This window comes from Camelus dromedarius, chromosome 26 (assembly GCF_036321535.1).
Source record: "Camelus dromedarius isolate mCamDro1 chromosome 26, mCamDro1.pat, whole genome shotgun sequence".
NCBI classification, from domain to species: Eukaryota; Metazoa; Chordata; class Mammalia; order Artiodactyla; family Camelidae; genus Camelus; species Camelus dromedarius.
The window spans coordinates 17,280,112-17,298,023 of record NC_087461.1 but is presented as its reverse complement, the minus strand read 5'-3'; the positions used below and the strand labels follow the sequence as shown (position 1 = coordinate 17,298,023).

At 37.3% G+C, this 17,912-nt stretch overlaps 1 protein-coding gene across 6 annotated transcripts in view; it reads right to left on the bottom strand.

Annotated features, from left to right (window-relative positions):
• Window positions 1–768: 768 nt before the first annotated feature.
• WAC (WW domain containing adaptor with coiled-coil) overlaps window positions 769–17,912 on the bottom strand; it is a 74,484-nt gene continuing 57,340 nt past the window's right edge. For 5 of the 6 annotated variants that reach the window (XM_031444598.2, XM_064479432.1, XM_064479434.1 and 2 more), the window contains 7 exons: window positions 9,948–10,193; window positions 8,407–8,529; window positions 7,404–7,552; window positions 6,324–6,442; window positions 4,704–4,890; window positions 3,829–3,956; window positions 769–2,227 (listed from right to left, as the gene is read on the bottom strand). In XM_031444598.2, coding sequence (XP_031300458.1) covers window positions 2,158–2,227; window positions 3,829–3,956; window positions 4,704–4,890; window positions 6,324–6,442; window positions 7,404–7,552; window positions 8,407–8,529; window positions 9,948–10,193 — 1,022 coding nt within the window. In that variant the 3' untranslated portion in view covers window positions 769–2,157. The remainder of the gene's footprint in view (window positions 2,228–3,828; window positions 3,957–4,703; window positions 4,891–6,323; window positions 6,443–7,403; window positions 7,553–8,406; window positions 8,530–9,947; window positions 10,194–17,912) is intronic. The other variant, XM_064479433.1, reaches the window with a different exon arrangement.

The following is a 17,912-nucleotide window of genomic DNA, read 5'->3' as shown; positions in this document are numbered from 1 at the left end:
TATGTGAGCATTTAGGGATGTAGACATTTTTTAAAGTCAAAAGAATAAGGTGGTAGTCAATCAACAATTAGCAACTCAAATCATTTACCTTAAAATCACAAGTCCAGTTGCCATCTGATCAGGAGACTGCCCACTACATCAACAATTGCTCACTTCTTTCCAGAAAAGATACAGGACTACATTGACCAGCATTCCTAATGTAACACAGTTCTTCGCAGTTTCATTTACACGCGCTAATCAAGTCCAGCAAGTATCAACAATCTCACAGGTGTTAACATTTCATGACGATATAATTTATGACATTTGTCTTTTCTTACATTTTAGAAGTATCCTCAAGTTACAATATAAACCAGTTTCCAGTATGATTTTCATTCTTAATTACGCTGGAACATTTTTGTATTTTAGAAAATATCACCCACACTATCACTTACAGTTTATCTTTTTTAACTTATTGAAAACTTTGAGCGTTATCTTCTATATTTTAAATATGCTTAAAGCACAAGAGCAATTCTCAGAATGTTAGCATCCCAGGATGTGGTAACAACGTCAAACATCACAACATAAGCCCTTGGTGCTGGCAGTTCTGAAAGCACATGAATACATCTGCCTCCACAGGGAAAAAAAGGCTCTAAATTGGTAAGATTTTGAAATTACAAGATTTTTCTGCATAAAGAAACCCTTGTGATTTGACTTAATAAACTGGCAGTGTCATGCTAAGGCCATGTGATCAATATTTTAGCAAAGGGGAAAAAAAAAAAGCCAAGGTAATTTTATAGTAGCAATAGTTTCTTTTTTTATTTTAATATACTTTAGGAAACAATATACAAAGCTGAGCTTTCCCACCATTCCAGATAACAGCAGGTAGCTCCAATTACACAAATTGAGCGTTTTGTGATGGCTAAGAACAGCAGTCAGCACCAGACTTGAACAGTTAGCTACAACACAAACATCCTTCAAAATGAAATGTCATAATAGCAAGACAGGTAAACCAGGGTTTAACAAATGACAACCACTTGGGAAGTGACTTAATCATTCTTGTTGAATTTCGTACTTCATTAAATATTCTTATACACAATTTCCTGTTTATAGGTTTTAAACAAAACCTCCCTTAAGGAATTATTTCAATTAAGTATAAATGTTCAACAAGAATAGTTCTGATAAAGAAAACCCAGGTAGTTCAAATTCTAATATGCACTGACCAAAGGAAAAGAAAAATAACAATTTTTGTTTGTTTTAACATGTTTATTACAACAGATACAATTCACATCCGACTAGCTTTGTTTCCTCTTTCCCCTCCCACAACCATGTTCATTGGGCCATTTCCTTATATTTGAGCAATCCATGTACTTTCAGCACACATGCCCAGCAGTACTTTTAAGTCCATTCTTACAGGGTGCAAATGGATTTCAATAATTTATACAAACAAGTGGGTTATGCTCAATCACTGCAATTTTAAGCTACTGTACACAGGAATGGAAAGGTTATAGAAAAGTGCCATAGCAACAGTGCCTTCAGAAAGGAGGAAAAGAGGAGCCTTAAAAAATGGATAAAATCAGATCAAGGATTTCAGAGGGAAATGGAACACACGGGAAATGAAAAACATTTCTCTGCAAAACAAATGGAGAAGCACTGCTCTGATCATCAGGTGCAAGTGTGGGAACAGGTGTTTCATGATATTGTGTCCACTGCCCGTATGGTTCACAATCGTATCCTCAGACACAGATTGCCTGGCGCTTGCACTGAATTTTTGAAAATGCAAGATTTCTGAATGATAAATTAACCCCCCAAATTTTTTTTTTTAAAAAAAGCTAATTTTGCAGACAGGTTTACATGTAAAAGGCTAGGTATTTAGCCACCTCAGCATTGATTAGTTTCGGATGTCTAAGCTCTGTTACACATGGCTTCCCATGGCTTCACTCTACAAAACATATTTACAACGTGAAGAATACATCTACAAGAAATCTACATTTCAAGGGTTTTACAAATCAACCTTGTATCTTTCCCCTGAATTGAATCTCACAAGACTCCCGTCCCCTTGTCATTTCTTTTGCCCAGCTTAACGGTCCAAAGTCTACTTAAATGCAGCTCAAAAATGTTAAGATTGGGCAATAGATTTACAGTTCCTGTACTCAACACCATGTGCAATTATTCACATCTTCACACCATGAAGGAATTCTGATTTTTTAGCTTTTCGAGTTCCTTAATTTGTTGTCTCAAAAATAGTATCCTGAAAAATAAAAGAGGGCATTAGAACCCATGTGGTCGTTACAAATGTTATGGAAAAACCAAACTTTTAACTATAAAAATCTCTTTACAAAGAAAATGAGTAACTACTAGTTAAGACGAAGTAAGTTGACTGGTTAGTCTACAGCCAAGACAAAATAACCACGGGAATACATAACATGTGTTACTATCAGGATGACAGAAGTCAGAGTGCTTCCCAGCTTTCTAACAACTCCCAGAAATCTCAGTGTAATGACTGACTTAAAATGTAGCTGGTGACTGTACCATCACACACGCGAAAGCAGCAGTTATTAAACAGGGTAAGCTCACACTGCAACGCGAAAGCAGCAGTTATTAAACAGGATAAGCTCACACTGCATGCTTTCTGGATCACAACACAGAATTAACTAGCCTAGAGCTAACTAGGTGCAAGAGGCCAGTCATTTCTGAAGAACAATTCTCAACACAAATAGGTTCAAAACAAACACAAACAAACAAAAAACAAAGCAGAATCAAAGTCAAATTGGCATGTGTGTTTAAAATAAATAAAACACACCCCACAGCTAACTTCCTATATTCGATCCTCTCCTGTGACCTATGACATTTATTGCCCATACTGGTGAATGAGGCATAATCTTATAACAGCTTGACATTCGACTGCAGGTAGTCACATGTGACATGTGACTGTGGTGTGTGGGATACATGACTGTTTCAGTAAGTGGCAGTAAAGAACAGTGAAATTCCCTGAAAGTCAAACCATCTGTCTAGCAAGCCAAAATCAAGTTTGGTGTATGTTAGAACTACTTTCAGAGCAATCCTAGAGTAAAAAAAATATTCCCAGTTGATATTCAGAAAGTACCTCCAGGTATTTTAGCAGTTGAAAGGTTAGATGAAAACTCAGTTTTCCTAGTTTAATATAAAGCCCAACTTGGTATTTGCTAAATGTCTGTGGTTTCATAACTAGACATGAGATGTCACTATATGTCAATACAGGCAGGACGTGAAGCGCTGCCCTCCTGTCCCTGGGTCTGTGACAGGCACTATTTGTCACGATGCAGACGTCCCAGTCCAGTAGGACACTAGTAGGACCCTACATAAAGAAACAAGAGACAGAGCTTAGGCGGAAACAACTCAAGAGAGCGGATATACATCATTAAACTTCCTGTACTCAGTTCTAAATGTAACTTCCAAGGGATCTACTGCAGACGCAGGACAACGCAAACGGTGACCTGAAATTCCAACTGAAGTGTGTCTCAGCACCAGGGGCCACTCTCAGCTGAAGGGGGACTCTCTGTAATCTGTTGTCATCAACATCTCACTTTTTAAATAAAACGTTACTGGTACCTTAAAGTGTCATAATGTAAGAAAGCAAGTCTAATGAAGCATTTACCACGGGTGAGGAGAAATAAAATCTAGGTGTCATTACCATTCACCAGGAATGTTATTAAATTATGAAAACACAGTTTACACTACTATGTAATCTGATATAATACAGCAAAGAGAACTTTCAATTTCAGAAATGAAATCTGATTGATGTTCTTCAGTCCAATTTAAGATATATAACACTAAAAGACATTACAAATTTTATTTCAGTGGAAAACGTACCTTTGTTCTCGCAAAGTTGCTTGAATTTCACATACTCGGACTAAAGATCTTAAGTTTTTTAATTCAGTACAAATTTCTGACATATGAACGCTTCCCATGTTATGGGCTTCTTCTCGCAATCTTGATGCCTATAATTAAAGAAATGAAAATCACATCGAAGTCGTAGAACCAATGGCAGTAGCTGGAAATGTCCTAAGGTCCCTTATCCCAAAGCAAAAATGTTTCCTAACTTTTAGTAGCTAGTCTAGTGCGAGAGTCGTAAGATGACTAGTGCTGCTGACCCCTGAACAACACAGGTTTGAACTGTGCCAGGCCCACTTACACACACTTTTTTCAATAATAAATATTACCACACTACACGATCCACAGCTGGCTGAATTCAAGGATGAGAAGTGTGGGTATGGATTTTCAACTGTGCAGAGGGCCGGGCCTCCCAGCCCCTCAGGTGTTCAAGGGCAACTGCACTAGCATGGCCACAGCTACCAGAGTGGCTGCTGAGAGGAAAAGACACGGGCTCTGAGCCATCATCACTGCAGCTGGGTGACCTGGTATAGCCTACTTGGTCTTAAGGGCCTCATTAGTGGAGGGGGAAAACGCAGTCTGCACTGGTCACAAGTTCTAGGAAGCGGGGAAAATAAAGCACTCAGCATGGAGCTCAGCGCTGAGGACCTGACAACGGGGGCTCTATGTGAAACCACAAAAAGTCACCTCATAAATACCCCGTGAGCACCCAAACTGACTACAGACAATCTAATCAGAAATTAGGTGTTTTAAATATAGCTTGAGTTCAATGGTCCAGATGAGATTTTTCTCAAAGCAGAATTAAGCCGCCAGTCATTCAAAGGTGAGACATCTGCTGAGATCACGTAACACACCTGCTTCTCCGCATGATCCGCAGGCCATCCTTGGACATGTTTTATGAGATTCTCATTGAAGTGTGCTGCGAGCGTGGGTGTTAACGCGCACGCAGGCCGGGCGGATGAATTCTGGGGCACCACTGCGGCATTTGATGCATTACTACTAGAAGTATGATTTGGACCAGGTGACGGACTTCTCTGGCTACTAGAAGAGAAAACAACTGAATGAGTAGTATGTTTAAAAAGTGGTTTCCAGGTATCCTAGAAATTGTCCGATACCTTTTATTAAAGATATCCAAATTCCTAAGAAAAATTTGTTACTTTAACATCAAACAAACAGAACCTAAAACCCAAAGTATATTTATACCAACGTACTCCTAGCACACTTTGGGGGTTAAGAGCCCTTTAACACAAATGTCAGAGTTGAATTTAAAGTATCAGTGCTCTCCCAAATCTGACAGCAGAACTTGCTGACTTTGTATGCTACAAACACTAAGAAGAAATGGTCACATTTTTAACAGCTGTGGACATAAGGTGCATCTATTTTATCTTAAATACATGAAGATATGGAGGGGAAGAAATACATTGCCTTTGACTCTCTAATACCAGAACAAAGTACTTGAATCAGAGGGTGAAATGATGCGAAGCAAAATAAGACCAAAAAAGCAACACTCTAGAGACTGGGTATCTTCTCCTAAAGCTGTGTGCTCTGGGCTGGGGTTTCAGGACTTGGTGGTGAGAACCAAAACTTAATCACCCAAGTTGATTTCCTACCTGCTTCACACCAGACTTGGCTCTGAATGAATTTCAGTTATTTCCAAAAACTAAGTCTCCCAAAGGATGAAGCTTTCGTCACTGAGGATATTTAAAGTAATACTGCAGCCTCTAAAGACAGTTTAAAAGAAGACTTTCCCAAAAGTGTTCTGAGCAATGGCAACATTGCTGAAGTTAGGCAGACAGCTTCCCAAAGTGATTATTTTGAAGGGAACAACTCTCATTTGGATGTGTATGTTCTGAAATGCTTGTTTAAAAAACAATAAAAACAACAGTTGAATTATTTTGCCACCTCACAGCAAGAAACAAAAATGCAAAAATCAATCAATGAAAATCATTTAAAGTTGTATTTGTTAATTCACAAAGAAAAGTCACAACATAATAGAGCTTTGTCTGACAGGTAAACTGTACAGGGCCAGAGCTGAAGTTATCAGGAGAGCCTGACAGACACAGACACACACGGACACACACACCAGCTGGAAAATACTGGCCTAGGTTTTAGCCGTGAGATTTTCGGCTTCATCAATACACTCAAATCTAAAACTGCTATGAGAAAGTTAACAATAATGAAGTAGTGTAAGACAAGTATCACACATTGTTACTCTCATCACATTCCACCAAGTAAAATTCTACAGAAAGAGCTACCTTTTCCAAAATAACCCAGGATTCACTATTAGAGACAGTCCACTTACTGTAGTAAGATCTGCCTTTGTAAATTTTATAATACAGAAAGCTAAGGCTATCCATGGATTCTTCCCAAGATCAAGTTCTACTACACACATTTATTTATAATATGCAAACACTATGGCAACATGCCACATTAAGGAAAAAACAATGCTGTCTCAACATACAGCCTGTACTTACTTTGAACGCTGAAGACTTCGAGGAGAGACAGGTTCATGACCTTGCTGCTTGTCAGCAGTGACGGGCTGCTGTGTGGCCGACTGCGACACTGGTCCTTGCTTAACTACCGGAGTACTAGCCTGAAATGTCAAAATCCGGTAAGACAGGCTCCTACCACACAGGAAAGAAGCACGGGAACTAGACAGAAGCAAAAGTTCTACCAATGAAACTTTTCGATTATTTCTATTTGGTGATTTTTAAGATAACACGAGTCGTCCTAACTGCTCCATAGTAAGATTAGTGTTAGTGACACAGTCACATTTAATCGTGTAAACTATATATGTTTAGAGTTAAAAAAAAATTTACTACTTGTCCATATCAACTTCCAAATTACTCAAGTTTCACTGGCAGCATGCTACAAAACAAAGAACACATATGACTGAGATTTATGAATTTGCAAGCAAGACTCAAAGGTTGTAATACAAAATATAACAGCAACATTGTAAGGTCCTGTTCATAGTCCAATAAGAATAGAGGCCATCAATTTTCTGTGCTCTGATGAGCCACCCATGTTAAGATTTTGCTTGGACAAACACAGGCAACATAACCATAATAAAATGGGTTCTGCATTCAGAAAGACCTAGGTCTCAAATATTGACTCTATCACCAAAATCAGATTTAATAGGAGGTTTTATTTTCTGTATCTATTAAATGAGGCAAAGGGTAGTTGATGTGAAAGTTAATATAATTTATATAAAGCTCTTAGCACGGCAATTGACTCATTTCTATAATAAAAGTACAGGGAAACTGGAAAACATGTTCTCTCACATCTTTCAGAGTCTGAAAATTCTACAATTAGTAAGACTCAATTAGTATACCCTTCTCTATCCACAGGCCAATAGAGAACAGAGTCAATGCACAGAAGTGGCTCAAATGCAATTCCCTCCTCTATTCCCTCAATGAACATGCATCTAATCTCACTCACCTGTCATTCACTCCACCACTACCTCATTCTCAAAAGAGGGCTTTCTCTCCAGTACATATTCTAAAACATCATGAAATCTGTGTTACCCAAAAGTAGCTTTCCTCAAAGGGGCGTACCTTTGGCTGTGATGAAACAGGAGGAGTACTGATCAGAGGTTTGATGGGGACTGTGTTGGTCTGAGGTGTGCTTATTCTTGGAGACACATACGATCTTGGGGATGACGCATCAGACGTTAAAGACATTGGAGACTGATTAGATGGCTGGGCTGTAAATGAGTAAAAGAAATAAAAAGCCTTGGTAACATATGTGGGGAGATCTCTGCATCTCTCCACGTGCCCCACACCGCAAAGAGAGTGCTTGTCTGAAAGTTCTAACCAAGCTGCTCAGTGGGTCCGCGCTGACTAGACGCGCCGTCAGAGATAAGCACGCTCAGTGCGGCCCCCTGTCCCCCCAAGTCTGAACATATTCTCACATGGGGGGCATCCTCTCACCATGCTTACTTCCTCTTTCTTATTCTTGTAATATGCCTCATGAGAATAACCAAGGGCTGGCAGCGTCTTTTCACTCCGCACTTCAGAGGGAGACCAGGTACTGCTGGCTCAACCGATCAGCCTGCTGAACTGGGGCTGGCGGAGAAGTCAAGTGGCCCTTTCATTTCCCTTTTGCTCCGAGGTGTATCCTTCCCCATTGGATACTGTCACGGGGAAGAGGGCTAACTCAAGGAAGGACTCGAGCATTTCTACAGCCTCAAGCCAAAAACCATCTGACACCAACTTGAATCAAACTTCAACTCTTAAAAGATATCCAATAATTCACAAAGATTGAGGGCATGTCATAGTTTACTTCAGCTTTGGAGTAAAATGTCTCATTAACAACTTAAATGCTGAATTACATCTATACTACAGTGTAGATTTGATGGCAATGGTGAAAGATAAATGTCCAAAGCTTGCTTCATCTAAAAAGATAAAGACAAATACTCCTGTGTACAGCAGTGTTACAGAATCGAACAAAATAAAATCATTATTATAGCTAATCTCTTCAAAGACTAACAAAATTTGCTCTGGATCCCACCCGCCCCCCCATCAATACCATTCTAGAGTTATCTAAGAAAATAAATACCTTGTGTAGAGAGCTGAGCAGCCTGAGAAATCAGAGAAGTTAAGTTGAAAGCAGATGGTCCAGCAGTGAGAAACTTATGAATTATAGACTGCAACGAGGCTTGTGTCACAGCTGCTGTAAGAACTGTAAACACATTAGATCTTAAATTCAAATGAAAACACAGTAGCTTAAGTAACAATTTGAAAATTCAGAAAGAACCCAGAAAAAAACTGGAGTGTTTCAAACTAGAACTCTCAAAAAAGTCTAGAAGACAGGAGTAATACAGTGAGTCTAGACCTGTGAAATGCCCTCACAAGGCAGAGGAACAGAAATTTAATAGGCTTATAATAAAACAGTAGTTTCCCTTAAGCTAAAATTTAGGTGTTCAGTTAAAGAATACTCCTCTATGACTTTTAACACAGCAAAGAGTATTCACTTGAATTTCTGATTACATCACAAACCTACCCATGTACAGGGAAGGTGTTCAGCACACTACTTGGAAGTAACTGGATTAGGAGCAGCCATTTCAGCCTACTGCTTTATTCTGCAAGCTCAACACTCACACCCTACATCAACACCCACCCCCAACAATCTTCCAAATGCGGGTATTAAAAAGCTGGGTACTCTGGAATACCATGTATTTCTGAAACATAAGCTCTTTTACTTTTGAGACTTTCTTAGGCTACTGTTTCTTCAAACTGTAAAAGCCCCATTTTTTTCTAGTAAAATGTTTACCTATCAAACAAGAGAATAGCATGGTTATTTTAAAGAATTAAATAAAAATACAGAAATGATGAGAATAAGAAGAATGGAAGGGTAATGACCAACTAGCCTGAGATAGCTCCATTTTTAGCATAAAGGAAGGACTTAACCTCATGACACTACTATTAAATACATGATGTGAAAATGCACAAAAATAGAAAACTTCTCCATGTTCATGAGAGCTAATGTTTGGATCTGGATGGTTTACAAATTATAACTACATCCACTTTACTCAGACTTCTCTGAGGTAGCTGCCTACATACTTCAGTAGCATACTGAAAAGCAAAGTTGGAATCAACAACACAATTAACTAGGAAAAACAGCGTAATGTTATCCCTTCTCAAAAATTTTTAAGTATTTTAAGAACAATCTCAATTCCTATTCTTAGTAATTAGCATATTTTAATATTCCAAATAATTATTTAGCAACAGACAGGAAGTTTTTTGAAATATGCTAGAAATCAAGTGTTTTTGTATCAGTTTAAGCAAATATCCTTTTTTCTGTTCTTACTTGAAAAAAAAAATAATTCACCATACACATTAAGCTGACAGAACAGTTATCTCCAGGAACTACCACGCATGCAGCAAGTCTTGAAAAACATACAGGAAATCCAAGTACCGCTAATTCGATTACAATACCAAAGGCCCTAAGCTACAGGGGATATAAATTCCAAAGCATGAAGTTCAAATTTGACTTTTTAAAATGAAACAAAGACCATTCCTAAGTTGGGGTTTTTACTAATTACACAATTTTGCACAATGCAAATGAACTGTTTTGAAGTTGTTACCATAAAAATTTACCTTCATTTATTTTGGATATGTCCACATTAGAATTATTAAGTTGCAGCGTGGCTTGCAAAGCAGGAAGCAACTGTCTAAGAAGATTTGGGTCCTGAAGTAATGGAGGTATTGGTGACTGTGGAACAGGAGAAACAGGGATTGCTGAAGCAGATGTTGGAGGTGCAGATGTGGGGTTCAGTCCAGAGGCAGAAGATGTGGAAGGAGTTGTGCAAGAGTGTGATACAGATTTGTCTCCTGATGTAGATTCTAAATAAAAAGGAGATAATAAGGCTGAAAAACATTACTTGTATTGAGGAAACTGGAACCAATGTCAAATAAGCAACGTCCACGTGCAAGCACCTAACTCAAGCCATCCCACCTCATGTTTACACAGCAGTGCACAGAGAGACTCGGGAAGCACCTGGCTGACCACAGTAACAAGGCAGATAATTTAAACCCTGATTTTACAGACTGGAAAACTGAACAAAAAAGATTCATATAAATTGCCTGAGGTCACAAAACCTGGTAATAAAGCAGTGATTCAACCATCCATGTCTGAGTCTCAAAGTACCATACTCTTATTTATTTATTTACCACACTCTGCCTCAAACACATGTACAGGCATTCCTTGTTTACTGCAGTTCACCTTTATTACATTTCTCAGTTACAGCCTTGTTTTCCCCACCAACAAGCTGAAGGTTTGCCGCAACCCTGTATTGGGCAAGTCTATCCATGCCAGTTTTCCAACAGCATTATTTTTTAATTGAAGTATACACATGGTTGTTTTACTCATAATGCTACTGGACACTTAAAAGACTACTATATAGTATAAACATAACTTTTATATGCACTGGAAAACCAAAACATTCATACCACCCCGTTTGATTGCTATAATCGCTTTACTGTGGTGGTTTGGATGGACCTGAACCCACAGTATCTCCAAGGTGTGCCTGTATTAACTACATGTTCAAGTAACATTTCATTAGGATAAACAGCACAAAACTGAGTTTCTATGTATCATAAAATAACTTACGGTGAAGTTAAGGCCACAGTTAACAGTCTACTTAAATATGACAAAGGCCTTAACACAATCAGGATAAGCACCATGGTGAGCAACCCCAGAATGGACTAAATGTGATAAATAAGAGGAAACTCCTATTCTGAACTTTTATACTCAACAGCTGGGTTTTAGAATTAACATACTTCCATTCTGGAATTAAATTTAATATAAGGTAATAAACTATATTCCTATTATTTAAAGATTATTAGCACTAAAATGGATCTTTTTAATAGTAAAAAAAAAATTCCACAAAATTCCACCCTCAGTGTTTAAAAATTAAAAAATGTAAAACATGCGTGAAAATATTATTTGAAAGTTGTTATTGCTAATTATTTATATAGACTTAATGTAATTCAAATTAAAGTCCCAAGAGCATTTTTGGTAGCATTTGACAAACCGATTCTATAACTTATTTCGAAGTGGTATGAGCTAGTAAGACCCAAGAAATTCTTAAAGAAAAAGAACAGTTAGTGCCGTGCCAGATATAAAAATTTAACATTTTAAGTAAAACCAATTTAAGGCAGATTAAACTTTTACATATATATATGTTAAGTCTTTAGAACTAATGGAAACATAAGAAAATAAGCTTGACATGAGGATGCAGAAAATTACAGAGTAAAACGACTACACTCAGGGAATCAGTAACCAAACATTTTAAGGAACTCCTATAAATCAAAAAACACAAACTATACAATAGAAAAATGAACAAAAACCATGAAATGAAAAGAATTCACAGAAGAAACATTAATGCCTTAGAAAAGATAAAAGTTATGCTCAACTTCACTGACAATCAGGAAAATGCAAACTAAAATCAACAGAGTATGCTTTTATGATCACCTGATTGACAAAAATTTCAGTCTAACCATGCTAAATGTTGATAAGGAGTAATGGAAGCACTTAAAACATCTCAGGTAGAGACTAAACTTATAACCACAATGGAAAATAATTTGGCATTACCTAGAAAAAGTGGATATACACACACTTCACAACCCAGTCATTCTCCTTAGGTGTATACCCTCAGAGAAACTCTGATGTACGTAAATTAGGAGAAACCTTCAAGATGTAATTCTTATAATAGTATTACACTTGTTTTTTAATTCAAGATATTTATAGTCATTCAGCCAAGATTGTAAGACTAAGCATGAACACTTGCTAAAGTATGTTTAATTTCCCGTACGTACCCATTTCTTGAAGACTTTCAAGCTCACATACATGTTTATATAACTGAAATAAGACTGCTACTATGATGTAGGAAAGTTTCAGGAACACCACATCTAAATATTATATTGCTTCCAAAGAACTGTATATCTTCACTTCCAGTTCTAGGAACTAAACATTCATAATCTCCTCAGCCCCAGAGAACCCGGGAATTACTAGCAAGCTCAGTGCAGAAGAACTCCTCTGCCGGCCTTTTCACAATGCTACTGCGATGGTCAGTTAGGGGCAACAGCTCTCTAAAATACAGACCTCACAGCTGCTTTAAGTACATTTCAAGGATGGGTTGATCTCTTATGATCCACTCAGAAGGTCTAAGACATTTCCATTTTTGTAAGGCAGATACTTCAATTGTGCAAGACACGCATTTTAAAGGAGGGCCTGTCAGTCTAGCAGACTGTCTATCACACTCAGCTCTGCTGTTTTGGATCCATGGACCAGTATAAAGAAACATGAAGGAAGTAAGATTTTCCTTGTGAACACCTGCTGTCAGTTATTACATTTATGAGGCAATTATAGACGAAAGTAGCAGTCTTCTCCTGATCACACACTCCTTAAGGTTCAGTTTAGGGAATAAACGGTTTAGGGGCATCTTAATGATGTTTAGAATGAAACAGCCCCCTGCAGGAACAATTAAATTAGTACTTTTATCCCTCTGAAATGACCCTTTTGTTACTTTTACTGTGGTTTTCTGTCTTTAATGACAGGAGTTGGAGAAAGTTTAACTTGTTTTCAAATTTGTTTTGGTGCTGCTAAATCTATCCAGAGATTTAAAAAACTAACACAGGCTTGAAAATTGTTCAGTGTTGCCCTTTAAATTCAAGAAAAGGAAAGCACTCCATAACAGAACACTAACACGTATCACCATAAAGAAATAAAACAACAATGCAAATAAATCTGCTTATTCACCCTGATGATAGGCTTCTTTGGCAGTTTTGTGAGAGGAGAGTGATGAACAGTAAGGAAACCAGCTGATACTACTTAATACTTATGGGGACCTGGAGCAAGTAACATCTCTAAAGGCTAGACTTTCTCTCTCAAAAGGTTTGATATGTTTAGGAGAATGTGATCATTCAATTCTTAAGTCTGATCCAATCAGATAAAGAATTATTTAAACTCAGATTTTGTCTGTAAATGTCTGAGGTGTTTAAGAGAATAAAATAAACTCAAAAGCAAAATCTGGATCTTTGAAAATAAAGACAATAAATTTGAGTAAGAGGACTGATGTAGTGTTTTGCATTACAAAGCCATTTCAAAAGGCTCTTTTGCTTTTTTAGTATCAGCCTCTAGTCTCACTCTTTTAAGTGCAAACTTTCCCGAGCATTCAAGAAACCTAGGTCACTTTAAAGCGTATTTTTTCAGTTTTTGGCAAACAAACAAACAAAAAAAAAACGCTGTGTAACTTTAGCTCTAGTTACTTTGTGTGTGTGCGCCTATGATTTTTAAAGGAGATTTGGTGATCTCTTCCTGAGGAATTTTAAACTGAACTGAACCAAGTCACTTTCCTACCTGACATTTCCATGACTCACAGATCTCTAACCAGTTCTTTTAAGGCATCAAGTATGTTATCTTCCAGTTTTAATTTAAATTGTGTTTATTAACTTTGATAAAACCCTTTTCTCTCCCTTTATGCTTGTAATTATGAATTATTCATTTGTATTTTCAATTTTAACCAGTAGGGGGAGTAACCTACCAAAGACTAGACCTCTCATAGAAATGTTACTATAAACTAATTTTTCAGGACTTAATACCACTCACCTCTTCTAATTATAGGCAACCTTTCCAAATACCCAAGACAGCATAAACCAAAGTCAAAAATTTCTGACCTACACTTTTCTGTACACCAAATGACTCCTCCTCACCTGCAGTAAGATCTAAAAAGATACTGCACTTTCAGAGTAAACGGTACTCATTGCATTTCTAAACATTAATTTCCTACAGTGTTCTGACAGTTGCTGTAATAACACTGCCAACAGGACATGTGAAAAATGCTCAAAGCACTGATGCAACAGTATCAGTAGCCTGCTTGTTCCATTTTGTACTAGTGACCTAACACAGGAAGGCCCATGGAGAAATCAGAAAGGAAAACAAAATATACAAGTGTAGTAGGAAAAGAAAAAAAAAAAAAGAACAACCCTAAGACAGCCAAGTGACAACACCTGGTATGGAATCTAGGGCTTTCATTTTATTTATTTTATAATTCATGCTTTTAAATCATGTGTCTAGAACTTTTCCTATGCATTTAAAATGTACTTAAAAGTAAATACAGCTTTGATGTTCCATAACATAAAGAAGTTATATTTTTGCAACTTGCTTTTTTACCTGGGAAAACCTTCATGCTAACATATACAAAGCATAAGCCTATTTAAAAACACAACAGATCTCACTGGAGCAAGCTCTGCAATAACCAGCTTACACCTTCCCACCAACCGTGCAGCTCTGCATTCCACTGGAAACTGTCACTAACCTTAAGAGCAAAAACAAACCTCATTTTAATTTTCAGTACTGTCTCAGTAGTCTTTCTTTTGAATTGTAAAATATATAAAATTTACCATTTTGACCACTGGTGTACAGTTCAGTAGCAATAAGTACATTCAACCATCACCACCATCCACCTCCAGAACTTTCTCATCTTTCCAAACAGAAACTCTCCACCGCATTATTAAACAATAGCTCCCCATCTCCCAAGCCCCTCAGTAAGCACTAGTTTGCGTCTCTGTGAATTGGCTCATTCTAGGTACCTCCTGTAAGTGGAATTGTACACTATTTGTCCTTCTATGTCACTTAGCATAACTTTTGTTTCACTTAGCATAAAATTTTCAAGCCCCACCCACGCTGCAGCACGTATCAGAACATCGTTCCTTTCTAAGGCTGAGTACTGCTGCATGATATGTACCACACTTTATTCTTTATCTGCTGCTGGACATGGGGACTGTTTCCACCATTTGGCTACTGTGAATAGTGCTGCTGTGAACACTGGTATATAAATACTTGTTTGATTCTCTGGCTTTCAATTCTTTTGACTATATACTTAGGCATGGAACTGCTGGATTCTATGGTTAATTTTATGCTTCACTTTTTGAGGAACTGCCAAAGTGTTCCACAGCAGCTGTGTTATTTCACATTCCTACCAGCAACGTGCAAGGGTTCCAATTTCTCCATGGCCTCAAAAACACTTTTTTGTTTTTTTTTTTTTAAATAATAGTCATCCTAGTAAGTGTGGAGTGATATTTCAACTGTGGTTCTGATTTGATGACTAGTGGCGTTCAATACCTTTTCATGTGCTTATTTGCCATCAGAATGCGTTCTCTGGAAAAATGTCTATTCAATTCCATTGCTCATTTTTGAACTTGGCTGTCTCATTTTGTTGTGGAGTTATATACAGGACTCTGTATAGTCTGGATATTAATCCCTTATCAGATTATCACAGAAATATTTCTTCCCATTCATGGGTTGTCTCTTCACTCTAGAGTGTCCTTGGATGCACCGAAGTTCTCAATTTTGATGAAGTCCAATTCATTTTTTTCTTCTGTTACCTGTGCTTTTGGTGTCACATCGAAGAAATCACTAAACAAATCCAATGTCATGAAGATTTTCACTTGTTTTATTTTTTAGCTCTTTTTCGAGTTTTCTAGTTTCTAGCTCCTAAGTTAAGGCCTTCGTTCCATTTTGAGTTAATTTTTCTAACTGTTTTAAGGCAAGGCTGGCAATGTGAAATTCCTCTTCTGTAACTGCCTGTTCACATCCTTTGCTCATTTTTCTACTGGATTGTCTTTTTCATATTGCTTTGATGAATTCTTAATGTACCCTTAATACACTATTATTTATGTATGTTGCAAATGCTTTCTCCCAATTTGATGTATTTTTCAACCTTTGTTTACTGTATCTGTCATACAGAAGTTTTAAATGTCTTATGCGGCCAGATTTGCCAACCTTGTTTTTTTTTTTTTAAAGGCAATGTGTTTTGGTCCTGATTAAAAAAGTCCTCCTCACTCCTCAAGTTATAAACAATATTTTCTAATGTTCTTTCATCAGTATTCCCCGTGCCCCACTGTTCAAAACGCCATTTTTATTAAGTTGAAGTGTAATTGACCAAATCAGACTCAATTCCTCCACTAATGTTTTCAGTTAGTCAACAAATATTTGAGTACCTTTACGGCCAATTGGTCTAACTGTACATGAATGTTGAGTAATCCTAAAAGTAGTTTTAAAGCAGCAGAGGACTGAATGCGGCCCACTTACAGCCAGCTTCTACGTGGGCTATAACAGACCACCGCTACTGTCTCAACACACATGGGAAAGTCTTCAGGTTCACTTATATTCCACCCCGGCTACAAATGCCATCAAAACACAAAAAGGAAGTTTGTTCCAAGTGAGGAACTCATACCTCATGTGAGTGACTAATCCTCCCTCCCATTAGATTAAGACTTTAAAACCCGCAGGTAACTAAGTGACGCTTTAGGCATGCTAATTTTCTGAGCCCTGGCCTGAGGTCACTGACAGGCCTGCTTCTGTGGCTACTTGATTTACTTTTCAAAGTAACTTATGCTAATAAATCATAACTCTTAAATATTAAATAAGAAACTTAAAGTCATTTAACTCTTCTAACTCTGGCACTTATTTGGCCAAAGCAAAAAACAAGGACCCACATCTCCTGTCTATTCTGTCATTTCCCAAATCTGGAAAAGAGGGCAGAGTGAGAACCAGTTTAGAATGGTCAATGAGGTGGCAACTGACAAAAACCAGTTTTAGATTTTTATTTTCTAGCACATCAGTTTCTCTGTACTTTGTTATACAGCTGTCCAAGGAAGAAATCTTGCCAACAGATGTTCAAATGCTACCATAACAAACAGATATAAATGTGAAAGGAGGTACCTAACACCCTTGTTTCAGCCTTACTAACATCAGGACTATCTCCTCCAAGACCACAGAGCGCCATAGCTTCTCCACACTTCTGTCCCTCAAGCAAGCCCAGACTGACTGACCTTAGGTTCCTTTCATCAAAAGACAAACTGGCATCAAACAGACCTAAATCTATTGCTGCTATCCTTTAATTAGATGCACAACACATGTAACATTCTTCTTTTTCTCCAAATATATTTTTTTAAACCATGACCAATGCAGGTGCTTCTCCAATCCTCAACACACTCATTATCATTCTTTCAGTTATTTATCCACTAATGACAATTACTTACTGACTGCCTGTTATTTGTAAAGTACCAGGAATAAAGCAGTGGTTAAGACGAACATCCTGCTCTTGCATTATTTAACACAGCATCATACTGCTGAGATCCTTAAACGCAGCTTAGCTACTATCAGCACTTTAGACCAAGAGACCTCTCTTATTTGAACCATCAACCTCTTAATATAAATTATTGAAGGAAAAGCCAACAAGGAAATCACTATGTTGATAAGAAGAGTCAATAGGCAGCTTAATTTAAATACAGATTCTCCACTGATGAAAAAAATGTATTTTAAATTAATGGATGATTCACAAATTTAGACTAACTGGAAAACAATCTGAAAAGATCCAAATTGTTATACAATTTACTTAAGGAAATAATACTGCCTTCAATTCACATGTAAGGGGAAATGCTTACTATTTCCCAAATATATACATAAGGTAATTCTAAGGTAACAGAGTTTCTTCCTATAAGTTTAAAATTATTATATATAAAATTTTCACATAAAGTTTGTGACCAGCAAACATA